General features: G+C 40.7%; 1 protein-coding gene across 4 annotated transcripts in view; it reads left to right on the top strand.

Moving 5' to 3' along the window:
• Positions 1–12975, top strand: part of cluap1.L (clusterin associated protein 1 L homeolog) — a 39005-nt gene extending 26030 nt beyond the window's left edge. For 2 of the 4 annotated variants that reach the window (XM_018234654.2, XM_018234655.2), the window contains exons 6-12: positions 583–666; positions 6138–6271; positions 7869–8010; positions 10556–10628; positions 11762–11875; positions 11990–12048; positions 12681–12975. In XM_018234654.2, coding sequence (XP_018090143.1) covers positions 583–666; positions 6138–6271; positions 7869–8010; positions 10556–10628; positions 11762–11875; positions 11990–12048; positions 12681–12854 — 780 coding nt within the window. In that variant the 3' untranslated portion in view covers positions 12855–12975. Of the gene's footprint in view, positions 1–370; positions 439–582; positions 667–1193; positions 1398–6137; positions 6272–7868; positions 8011–10555; positions 10629–11761; positions 11876–11989; positions 12049–12680 lie in introns of those variants that run through there. The other 2 variants (XM_041575792.1, NM_001096997.1) reach the window with 2 other exon arrangements.
• The last annotated feature ends 360 nt before the right edge of the window (positions 12976–13335 follow it).

Consider the following 13335-nt stretch of genomic DNA (forward strand, 5'->3'; position numbering starts at 1 on the left):
ACGCTAGCAAATTGACGCTAGCGTTCGGTGCTTAGTGAATTTGCCCCTAAGTCTGCTCTGTACAAATACAGGATAATAATCAAAGTCCCACTGTTGGAAGGGCGACATACAGTAGCTAAATATAGTGATGGTAGAGTTAATGACTATCTAGATATCTTGGGATAATTCAAGAACAAAAAAAAAGCCCAGGCTTCAGGCTCCTTGGCTTATTTTCTTTATCAGCGGGAGACAGATTTGCCACCCAGTGACAGCACTTCTGTTCCCGTCAGACTCCTCATTGTGCTGTCATCTTTCCTCCTGACAAAAAGCCATGTTACGCCGTCGCTCCCCATTGTGCCCATGCCGAGCAACACTTAATTGCATAGGAACGGGACGTTTAGAAGATGACGCCTCGTTGCAGATTTTATTTGTGAAAGGCAAACGTTCATGCTTCCTCTGGTATAATTCAGAATTTCCTTCCAAGTTACCCGTCTCGCTGGCATATATATCAATCATTTTAATAAACTGTGAAGCCGGAGATAAATATTCAAAGGACTAAAGCAATGTCAGTGTAAATAAAATATATGTGTGTGTTTTCTGCAGGAGCAAAGAACAGCTGCCATAGCCCGTCCCCTGGAGATGAATGAGACGGAGAGGGTGCTGAGAACGTCCATCAAAGAAGTCTTGGTTAGTGCTCCCAAAATAATAAGATGCTAATTTCATGAGCAGTAGTATTTTCATGATCTCCTTGGGTGCTATCAAATGCATCAACATGTGCTCTTGTGCCCCGAGAGCAATTACACGGTGAAAGTTCTGGGAACTTCAGAATACTTGCAACTGCTTTATATTCAGAACAGTATAGTCTGCAAGCACAATGGAACCCTGTAATTAAAGCAAGTCAGATTCTCGCAATCCCCCCCCCCGTTGATCATTAGCTTACGTGTCTAAATGACGCTAAAAGGGGAACTGAAAAATTTAAATTTAATATAAACTTCCTCATACTGCAGCAAGAAACTTTCTAAATACAATCAATTAAAAATTCTGCATTGTTTTTCATCAAGTTTATATTGATTTTTCCTCTCTCAGCATATGTTTCTGTTCGTCCTCTCTTCATGCAGCAGTTGGGTGTCAGATGAATGATCCAATATATCTTATAGGGGGGACTCTCTTTCCTAGCTCACTCAAATAACTGATTCCAGTGCAAACAAAATCTAACAAAATAACTGCCTTTTGCACAAATTCTGCATGTAGAGAGACATGCATTCTGGTGATTTTAATAGAGTGATCTCTAATACATCTTCTAGGCAAAAGGAGCCCCCCCTATAAGATATATTGGATCATTTATCTGACACCCAACTCCTGAATAAAGACTGAATGAAGAGAAACAGATGCTGAGAGAGGGATAGTGAAGATAAACGGTAAATTGATTTTATTTAGAAAGTTTATTTCAGCATGCGGAAGCTAATACTAAATTTTCATTTTCGCGATAGTTCTCCTTTAAGCTAAGGATTGTTCAGGGGGTCCCTGGTGCTGCTTACTTAAAGAAACGGTAACATTAAAAATTAAACAGTATTAAAGTAATACAAATATAATGCAGTGTTGCCTTGCACTGGTTGAAGTGCTGTGTTTGCTTCAGAAACACTACTATAGTTTATATAAATAAGCTGCTGTGTAGCAATGGGGGCAGCCATTCCAGCACAGGATACACAGCAGATAAGCTCTGTAGAACATAATGGTGTTATCTGTTATCCACTATTTAACCTGTGCCATATAGACTTTTTTCAATTTCCGCCATTGCTGCACAGCAGCTTGTTTATATGAACTATAGTAGTGTTTCTGAAACAAACACATCAGTTTTACCAGTGCAGGGCAACAGTACATGATATTTTCATTACTTTAAAACACTTAAATTTTTTGGTGTTGCTGTTCCTTTAATGCCCACTCAGTATTATCAAATGCAGGCTATATTCTAGGAGTGCAAAGAATTGCAACCTGTGGAGCAAACGGTAATAAAAAGGGTGTTGACTACCTGTTTTTGCACTTTACACTTTGCAAGAGCAGTTTCCAGGGGCAAATCCCCTTGAGATATTTTTCCTACCAAACACCTGCACTATTGTGAATAGCTTGGCAGTAGCAAATTGTCACTGCATTTCAGTGGAAAGGGAGGGCAGGCCCAGGTAGAGCTGCATGACAGGAATGCTGAGTGGCTGAGAAACGATACAAGGCTGATTAATAATTCATCTGAAACCAGCACATTCTGCATCAGAATTTAATAATCCGCTTCTAGGACACAACCCCTAAGCTTAGCTTCTTAACAGCTGCCTAGAGCACACTGAGCATGTGCAGCGCTACTGGCATTTAACAAGAATCAAGATGGCAACCCCCTGTACACAACTTTGAAGGCCTGGTTGTTGGTTTGCTTGAAGGTTTGGCTGTGTATTTAACAGCCACACACTTAGAAAATCTATTATGTGTGTGGCCAAGTAATTTTCTTTATAAAGGAACAGTAACACCAACAAATGAAACTGCTTTAAAGGAATGACCATATCATTTTACCGTTGCGCTGCACTGGTACAACTGGTGCTTTTGCTGCAGAATCACTATAGTTTATATAAACAAGCTGCTGTGTAGCCGAGGGGGCAGCCATTCAAGCACAGCATACTCTGTAAATAACAGATAAGTTCTGAAGAATCCCATTGTATACTACAGAGCTTATCTGTTATCTGCTGTGTATCCTGTGCCTTTTCTCCTTTTTCAGCTGCTCCCATGGCTACACAGCAGCTTGTTTATATAAACTATAGTTGTGTTTCTGAAGCAAACACACCAGTTTTACCACTGCAGGGAAACACTACATTATTTTTCATTACTTTAAGACACTTTCATTTTTTGGTGTTACTATTCCTTTAAAGGAGAACTAAACCCCCCATTGTGATAAGTCCCCATTGGCCCCCCTCCCTGCACAGTCCTATCCCTGAATTCTTTCACCTTTTACAAATAGCGACCGCAAATGCAGAGTGAGTGCAGCAGAGCTCACGGGCGCCATCTTCGGTAATCTTCGTGAAGTGAGCGCCACATCGATGCATGCGCAGTTGGAGCAATCTTCAGGTTCACGACAAATGCGCATGCGCCGAAAGAGACGGAAATTGCCGGAGGGGAGAAAGAAGACACGAAGATTACCGAAGAGAAGAAGATGGAGCCCGTGAGCTCCGCTGCACTCACTCTGCATTTGCGGTCGCTATTTCTAGAGGGGACAGAATTAAGGGGTATGACTGTGCAGGGAGGGGGGGCCAATGGGGACTTATCACAATGGGGGTTTAGTTCTCCTTTAACTTCAGAATTGTTTCTACATAGCTGAAGTTCCATGAGTGTTAAGAGTGTAACTAAAAATCCAAGCTTTTTATGAGGGAAGGGGTTAATGTGTCTTGGGTTAATGTGTCTCGCTGATCCTTGCGTGTGAGAGAAAGCTGACAGCCCTCGTATTTTCCCTGTATTAATATTAACATTCCCAGAAAATTCTCCTTGAAAAGCCACTGTTCGACTTACAGCCCTTGTTCCCTTAATTATAACCTTCCCCGCGCATCGATTGATAGTTTGAATGGAGTTGCAGGGTGCAGCCTCCCCACCAAATTGTTTTGTTCTCCCCAAAAACATCATGTTCTGTCTCCTTGGAGATGTTTCACCTGACACCTTACTTTTTTCATTGCTCATCAGGAACAGCGCACCCCCTTATTGTAGTAGTGTTATTTTCTTCCATTACAGCAATTTAGTCCAGCGCCTGAATACTTTTTTCTTTTTATTGATCCTTTGTTTTGCTCTTTTAATACCTCAACTTTATCGACCTGTTAAAACGAACAGAGAGTAAGGACATAATATAACGCTTTATCATTTTGGAAAGCAAGCATTTTGAGGTTGGGGGGTGGGGAGGAGGCAACGAGCAATCTCCACATTTAATTTCTGTAATTATACAACAAATTCATGGTTTTATTGTAGTTAGGGGTTGTGAGTGGTGAGGATTTATTTTTTAATGGTGTGACCCACGTTTTATCCTAGCCTACAAAGGCATTGTTTTGTGCACCACTTTTCTCCATAATAGGCATTTTTTCTAGTGACTTATCCGTATCCAAGTCCATTTTTACAACTGCTGGGCAAACATTTGAAGCAGCAGAATTTCTGTTCTTTTGGGTATTTGCCCATTGGAAGACATCCTTTATAATGCTGAAGCTCCCATCATTTTTGGCTGTAGTTCATAAGTGAATGACTTAGGGGGACCTGAGATCATTAAATATCAGTAAATAACATAAATAAGACCTTGCTGTGTGACTCTGAGGAGTTGGCGGCCCCTGACGTTACCTCTATGGATTTTTACCATTGCTTTTGTGTACTTGGTTTGTACCTTCTCTTCCCGTGTTATTATATTGGAGAATTTACAGTCTTCAGGGGTCAGTAGTAGGGATGCACCAAATACACTATTTTGGATTCGCTCCAACCCCCATATACTTTGCAAAAAATTTGGCAGAACCAAATCAGAATCCTAATTTGCATATGCAAATTAGGAGTGGGAATGGGAAAACATTTTTTACTTCCTTGTTTTGTGACAAAAAGTCACGCAATATCCCTCCCTGGACCCTAATTTGCATATGCTAGTATTCAGATTAGGATTCGGATTTGGTTCGGCCGAATCTGAATCCTGCTGAAAAAGGCTGAATCCTGGCCGAATCCCGCAACGAATCCTGGATTCAGTGCATCCCTAATCAGTAGGAATAAATAAGTTCACAGCAGAATTGCTTCTGAAGTGCTCTCCTCTAATTACTACTATATAATCAGTAATAATCTTTTATAACAGTTATAAAGAACCCCTTTACATTTATAGCTTGTTTAGCACGGGTGTATTAACATTCTAACCCAATTTGCTTTTTGGGGTTTGCACTTAAAGGGATTATGTCATGATTTTTATTATGTAGTTTTTATTTGTAAACTACACAATTTAAACTGCAAATAATTCACTCTGCCATGTAAAATTTCATTCCTGAAATATTTGTATTTTTTTAGTTGTAATATTGGTGTGTAGGTGCATCTCAGGTCATTTTGCCTGGTCATGTGCTTTCAGAAAGAGCCAGCACTTTAGGATGGAACTGCTTTCTGGTAGGCTGTTGTTTCTCCTACTCAATGTAACTGAATGTGTCTCAGTGGGACCTGGATTTTACTATTGAGTGTTGTTCTTAGATCTACCAGGCAGCTTTTATCTTGTGTTAGGGAGCTGCTATCTGGTTACCTTCCCATTGTTCTGTTGTTTGGCTGCTGGGGGAGGTGATGTCACTCCAACTTGCAGTACAGCGTACAGAGTGACTGAGGTTTTTCAGAGCACAAGTCACATGACTGGGGGCAGCTGGGAACTGACAATATGTCCAGCCCCATGTCACATTTCAAAATTTCTTTGCTGATTTCGAAATTGAAAGAATGCCTTAATCGCTGATACACTAATGTGTTTCTACATCTTTATCCTTGTTTTGTACTTAAAGGGACCCTTCTTAAAGGTTGGCCCTCCTAGGTAGGGGCATCAACTGGAAGAAGGTCTAGCCATCTCAGTTTTAGTGTCCACTGTTAATATATTGCAAATATCAAAGTAGCATTCTAAGCAAACTGTATAGGGTATTACTGGCTCTTAGTTGTGTTTATTCCAGTATCTGATGCAAAGGTCCTTGAAACATTTGGGTAACCCCACTGTACGGCACTAAATAAGATGCCGCCTCAATATACATGACTGCAAGTCAGTAGTCCACTAGACAGTGTTTCCAGAAGGTATATTTTATAATCTACCAGGGCCAATCCTCTCACGGGGGTAACGCTAGTCTATAGCGTGCTGTGGCTGTACACTACTTCTACTATTCTTCTTTGTTCTGTTTATACACTCCATCTCTCACAGACTTCTTTGTGCAACAACATCATTTAAATAAAACCCAGCCAAACATTTGATGTACTTGGTCTACATGGAAGCCATTGGACAGCACCACCCTAGGGCCCTCCACCTCTTCTCTCTGTTAGTGGCCACATTATTTGCAAGAGTTTCTCCTGATGACCATATTGATGAGTCCATAAAGTACTCCTGTACCTGTGCATTTGGCTGTAACGTTCCCTCTCGCTTTCATTATGAACCACAGGAACAAGTGCAGAAGATGAAAGACCTCATGAGCAACGTTGCATCCGACGAGCAGAACCTTGAGGCCAAAATTGAGAAGCGCAAACAGGAGCTGGAGAGAAACCGGAAAAGGCTGCAGACACTTCAGACAGTAAGGTGAGAGGCCTAAGCTGACCATAGATGCAAAGATTTCATCGTACGAATCTCCATTTCGTACGATTTTTTGGCCGTGTGTGGAGTGTCTCGACATTTTTCGTGAGATGGAGATCAGTTGTTCAGTTGATCAGACTGATTAGAAAATTTCTGTCGGCTACCGATAATATCTCTGCATGTATTGCCAATCTGAAGATATCAGTGGGAAACTGTCACCAGCTTTTGTCGGACATAACTTTCGTACGATTGCTGTCAGGGCAGAACATCGTCTGATCTGTTCTATTACTACTTGATTTGATCTGAATGGTTAGTGGCAGGTCGGGAGATGGCACTGAACGATCATTCGTCCGATATGAAGGTAAATCTGCACATCTATGGCCAGCTTTAGTTTCTTGTATGGTTATCCCATGGGGATTTCCAGGCTATGGTCTTCCACAGTCTCTAGTTGGTGTGCTGGTTAAGCACGCTTAAAGAAACGCTAACACCAACAAATGAAAGTGTTTTAAAGTCATCTACATGTAATGTACTGTTAAAGGACCAGGAACACTAAAAAAAATGTTATGTAAAAAATCCCGTCTACCCACATATGGCCTTGATAGGGTTAACAATCTTTAATTTTTTACACCTAAATAATGACACGAAATCTTTCTTCCGGTTGTACTGCTGTCTCTGAAAAAGGCGATAGGGCGACGAGCACTTGAGTCAGCTGTTATGTGCGCACTACTGTATCCTGCTCTGCGAGCAGTGGAGTGAGTGCATTCGCGCTGACTTTGTTGGGGCTTACTGCAGTCCTTGGAAGATTTATGGCTGTCCTTACTGCTGCTATAAAGGGATTTTTTTTACATAAAAAAATCTTTGTGTTACTGTTCCTCAAAGCTGCACTCGTGCAATTGGTGTGTTTGCTTTAGACTATTATAGTTTATATAAACAAGCTGCTGTGTAGCCATGGGGGCAGCCATTCAAGCACAGGATACACAGTAGATAACAGATAAGTACTACTATAGTTTATATAAACAAGCTGATGTGTAGCCATGGGGGCAGCCATTCAAAGCTGAAAAAGGAGAAAAGGCACAGGATACACAGCAGATAACAGATAAGCTCTATAGTATACAATGGGATTCTTCTGCACTTATCTGTTATCTATTGTGTGTTATCCTGTGCTTGCATGGCTGCCCCCATGGCTACACAGCAGCTTGTTTATATAAACTATAGTAGTTTTTGTGAAGCAAACACAGCAGTTTTACCAGTGCAGGTTAACGGTATATTGTCATTCCTAAAAACACAATTTTTTGGTGTTACTGTTCCTTTAACTCACACACACAGTGTGTCAGGGATCTATTGTACCACTATTATACTATTGCACGTGTGTGTCTGTGTGTGGGAACAGATCAACTCCCAGCATCCTTCACCTGTGGTTGTTGAGGGATTTGAGTTTTAGCAGGAATCACAGATTCTAGGGACGTTGCCAATGGAAATGCTTCAGCAAAACGTAACGGAAACATTGCCGGATAAATACTACTGTGGTGGTTCCTCTATATTATTCAGACCAGGGTTAATGCTTCTCCAGAGGTAACTGTAACATTTTAACATTTGCCTACAGGCCTGCCTTTATGGATGAATATGAGAAGATTGAGGAGGAACTGCAGAAGCACTATGAGAGTTACCTGGACAAGTTCCGTAATGTTTGTTACCTGGAACATCAGCTGGAAGACTTTCACCGCGTGGAACAGGAACGTTTCGAGGTAATGACCTAGATTTTTCCTCATGAACTTACAAGAGAATGCAGATCCTTGTTTCTTTTTCTCCCACTTTGCTTTGGTCCATGCACTGTAAAGGGGAAGTAATACATACACATTTCTCTTTGACATATCACATATAATCCTTGGCTTATATGCCTAGAAGAATCTAGTGTGAACTAACACTATTTGCTCCTATCTCATGTAAAGATCTGACATGCACGTCCATAGAGCTAAGAAATGTTATGTTAGCTATATATCATAGAACAGGGATCCCCAACCTTTAGAACCCGTGAGCAACATTCAGAAGTAAAAGGAGTTGGGGAGCAACACTAGCATGAAAAATGTTCTTTGGGTGCCAAATAAGGGCTGTGATTGGCCTTATAGTAGCCCCTATATGGATTGTCAACCAACACTGAGGCTCTGTTTGGCAGTACAACTAGTTTTTCTACAACCAAAACTTGCCTCCAAGCCTGGAATTTGAAAATAATCACCTGCTTTGAGGACACGGAGAGCAACATTCAAGGAGTTGGAGAGCAACATGTTGCTCACGAGCTACTGGTTGGGGACCACTGTCATAGAAAGACAAAACTAGGGATGCACCGAATCCACTATTTGGGATTTCGAATACCGAACCAAATCCTAATTTGCATATGTAAATTAGGGGCAGGAAAGGAAAAAGTGGAGAAAATTCTTCTTTTCTGATGAAAAGTCACGTGATTTGTCTACCCACTTCTAATTTACATATGCAAATTTGGTTTCGGATTCAGTTCGGCCAGGCACAAGGATTCGGCTGAATCCTACTGAAAAACGCCAAATGCTGTCCGAATCCCGAACCGAATCCTGGATTCGGTGCATCCCTAGACAAAACACAGTCTTTTGTTAGGCTTCAATAAGAAGGGGTCGATTGGGGCCCTCTAATATAGTTAAAGGAAAAGACTGGGCAATGCCGAGGTAAAAACTCCAAATAAAGATTTGAAAGGGTCTCTTTGCCCTTTTCTGTAATCCCTGAGAGGACAGTCCATGACCCTTTACTTGGAAGCTTTCTTATTCTGCTCGCTGACTCCATAGAACGAGAGGGAACAGATACACTTTATTGATTAATAACTTGCAATAGACAGGAAAGGTTGGGGGGGAAGATTACTCCCAGTATTATGAATACAACAGGAGCGGTGTACATATACTTACTTGTACTTGTTGCATAGAGTATACAGGAAAATAACACATAAGGATGACACTGTTGTGTTAGGAGTGAAATATAACATATTGTATTATTACAAGCTTGGAATCCCAGTCTTGTCCCCTGTATTCCCCTTCACACACTTCATAACCTTTATTACTGATACTAACAGCTTGCTGATTGGTGGAGAACTCTTTTAATCAGTAAACTGTCAGCAACCACTTCCAAAAACAGGAAAGTACATTGGGCAATACTTTCCTATAGTTCTTAGTTGGGATATGTCACTAGGAAGCAACAATGTATATCAGTTAAAGGACATGTAAACCCCCACACAAAGATTTAATCCATGAACAGCATTTTTTTTTTTTTAAAGGTAAAGTTTTATTGATTTTACAAAATCAAAACAACGTCATTACTGTTTTTAGCAATACTGCATGCAGATGATGTCAGGTCAGACACAGGTTTTAAGGAGCTGGATAGTTATATCACAAAATAAAGTAGTTATCATTATACAAGTAATCCTAGGTAGCATTGTATAGCAGTTCACAACAATTCTAAAGGGGTCAGTTATTCATCAAGGGAATCTTGGTCACACCAGTCCCCCCAAATTTGATCAAACTTGTCATGCACCCGTCTAGTTTCATAAGTTAGTTTTACTAAGGGAAGAGATCCATCTACTCGGTTTCTCCAGAAGGCCACAGAGGGGTGAGATCCTCCCATCCAGTGCATGACCACCATTTTTTTTTAGCATAGAACATGAGAGGAACATCATTTTTAAATGACTTAAATACCTGTCACCCTGTTTGTTAAAAGGTTATTAGTAAGGCTGCAGCATCCACTTAATAACTTAGGATACCTTTCTCTAACCCACTCTGTCCCCTCCCTTGGGAATTTGCTTTGGCTGTTGGCTATTGAGCATGCTCAGTTCTTCTCAACTCGGATAAATAATAAACACACCCTCCAGTCTAGCAGCCAATGAATAGTTGAAATTGCTGGTTCCCATAGAAACTGCTCTAGCTGTCAGCTCCTATTTTTTCTCCTGTCCTGAGCTCAGCTTAACCTTTACAGGGCTCATTTCTAGCAGAACAGTTTATCAAAGTAAGTTCTGCCTGCTGAAGGCTGCATATTTGATTTCATGAACCCTACAGTACAAATGTGCTCTTTGCAGATGCCCAACTTATATAGATGGTAGGAAAATGTAGACTTTACATGTCCTTTAAGTATTCAACCTGATGCAGTGTATAGTTGTGTAACCTGGATTTATTTTGCATCAGAAGTGATTCCATAAAGTCATGTATGTTAAATCCTGATCAGTGTGATACCTTGTATTACTATATAACAATTCACCTGTGCATGTACATTGTCTTGCAGGAGGCCGAGAACACTCTGCGACTGATGCAGAACAAACTGAGAGAAGAAGAGAACAGACTGCACAAAAATGGCAGTAAGTATTCCTGTCTGATATTTTCTCTTACCCCAGTGCTCCATGTCTGCCCTCTCACGTTCTGAGGAATATGTCGGCAGTTGAAGTTCATTAACGGCCACATTTTACAGGTCCTTTCCTTAGAGATGTTACTCATCCCTTGACTTTCCGTTAAAAAGGCCGCCTTCTGTCAAGTGAGGGATATTAGCTGGCGCTGTATTTAATGAGGAGAAAAATCTGAGATCCATACCATGAAAAGGCTTTCCTAATTAAGCTGAATTTCTCTTTTGGTAAATTCTAAATGATAGCACTGATATCCACAAGGGACAGCTGCATCCACCTAGGCTGTACTCTCTGGCCTAAATCAAGTATAAATATATGTATATCTGCCTAAATACACCTGTCTGTTCATTAGCATACATTTTTCATCAGCATAAATTTTTCTTCACTCAGATGGTCCACTGATATCTACTTGTAACCATCTAATGAGGTTACCTGAAGGTGTAATATATCCGTGATATATCAATATATTAGGCTACTGAGGTTGCACCCAGTGAGGAGAAATATAAGATACAGGTGCCCGTATAAGGCAGGGTCCATACACTGAGGTTACCCCAGGGTGTAAGATATCGGTTCCGTTCATATTACTTTGACCTCCCTTGAACAGCTTGTCTTAAAAGAGTGGTTCACCTTTAAGTTAACTTTTTAGTAGAACTGTCAATTCTAAGCAACTTTTCAATGGGTCTTCATTATTTATTTTTTATAGTTTTTTAATTATTATCCTTCTTCTGACTCTTTCCAGCTTTCAAATGGGGGGGTCACTGGCCCCATCTAAAAATCTAATGCACTTTAAGGCTACAAATGTATTGTTATCGCTATATTTTATTACTCCTCTTTCTATTCAGATCTCTTCTATTCATATTCTCTTATTCAAATCAATGCATGGTTGCTAGAGTAATTTGGATGCTAGCAACCAGATAGCTGAAATTGCAAACTGGAGAGCTGCTGATTAAAAAGCTAAATAACTCAGAAACCACAAATAATAAAAAGATGAAAACCAATTGCAAATTGTCTCAAAATATCACTATCTACATCATACTAAAAGTTATATCGAAGGCAAACAACCCCTTTAACTCTCTGCATCAATAATACAGACGGCAACGAAGACTCGGACAATGAATTCCAGGAAGACGAAGGCTCTGACGATACGGACAACATGGAGAGGAGAACAGTTAAACCTCCCAATGGACGTATGGTGACTATGCAAGGTAAACAAAAACTGGATTCAACTTGCCGTAGGGCCGTGACGCGAGGGTTTAGTGACCCTTTAATAGCAACTTGTACTTTCTGTTACTCCTATACTTTTCATTTTATCCCAACAGGAAGAACTACAAGTAGCCACATCATGGGGATGATGAATGGAGGAGAGAGTGAGGATGAAGTAAGTGCCAAAGACAAGATTTTATATAAAAGTGACATATTACTCTGATGGCAGGGACACTGCACTGTGCTTTACTACACTCAGTCATTCCCATGCTCCATTTCCATAGCAGGAATATCACTCTTTGACCCTCGAGCTGACCCAATTTGCATCTCATGAAGAACAAGGAATGCTGGGAGTTATAATTTTATAACAGCTGGAGGGCCAAAAGTTGAGTCAAGAGAGGTGTTAGGTAGTTACATATTTCCCAGTCCATATACCCTGCATCTATTTATTTTGTCCCACCTGCCATTCTTATTTTTTGGGGTATTTCTTACATTTCTCTGCACTTTCCATGTCTTTTTATTTTCTTGCTTTCATAACAAGGTGGCGGGGCCCAGTCCTGCTAAGATGCATAGCTCAGAGGCTCACAGCAGTCAGAAGCAGGTTGGTATGTTCCCCACCTAAGGTGGGACTGCAGGTAATAACCCGCTGCCAGTGTGAGTGCAGCTCATACTGTTATTAGATGTTCCTTTACCCATTCCCATAGTAGTTCCTCACAAGAGAAGATCATGTGATCCCACTGACAGCAGCAAATCTATTGGTTACACAAGGGCTGCACATGTCTTCTAAGCACTGTTTTCAACACACAGGATGATTCTGACGACAGTGAGATAGATGTAGACGATGAAGAAGATGATGATGACGAAGACGAGGAGGAGGACATCATGAGGGTGAGAGGTCACAACAAGGAGACGTCTTTAGGCAAACCTAGTCGGCGAGCACCAAAAGCAGATTCACTTGTGGAAAGTGACAATGACTTCTAGACAGGACCAAACCTTCAAAGCCTTGGGACTAATGGCCCTACATAACAAAACGAGCAACACACCAGTTCAAAGGCATTTAAAGAGGATGGTCCCTTTAAATAAACTTTAAGCGTGTTATAAATGGACCTCCTCTTAGCAACTTTTCAGTTGGTCTTTTACAACCTGCAACTGAAAATACCATCTGGTTTGGCAGCAACAAAAAAAAAAAAATCACATTGAACGTAACAGTTCAGCTTTGTCATTCTTAATTTTAATTGCTTCTCTTTCATTTAATTTGCTCATCTCCTGCATGGTCACTCAGGCAGCTAAGCCCTAGCAATTAGGACAGTATAAATTCCTAGACTGAGCGCTACAGCTTTCTATATGGATATACATTTTTCTCTGAATAGCACCTGGGTCCTTGCTCCAGTAAGTGTGTGCCACAGCCTATATATATATATATATATAGGCTGTGGCACACACTTACCATATATATATATAT

Source organism: Xenopus laevis, chromosome 9_10L (assembly GCF_017654675.1).
Source record: "Xenopus laevis strain J_2021 chromosome 9_10L, Xenopus_laevis_v10.1, whole genome shotgun sequence".
Classification (NCBI taxonomy): domain Eukaryota; kingdom Metazoa; phylum Chordata; class Amphibia; order Anura; family Pipidae; genus Xenopus; species Xenopus laevis.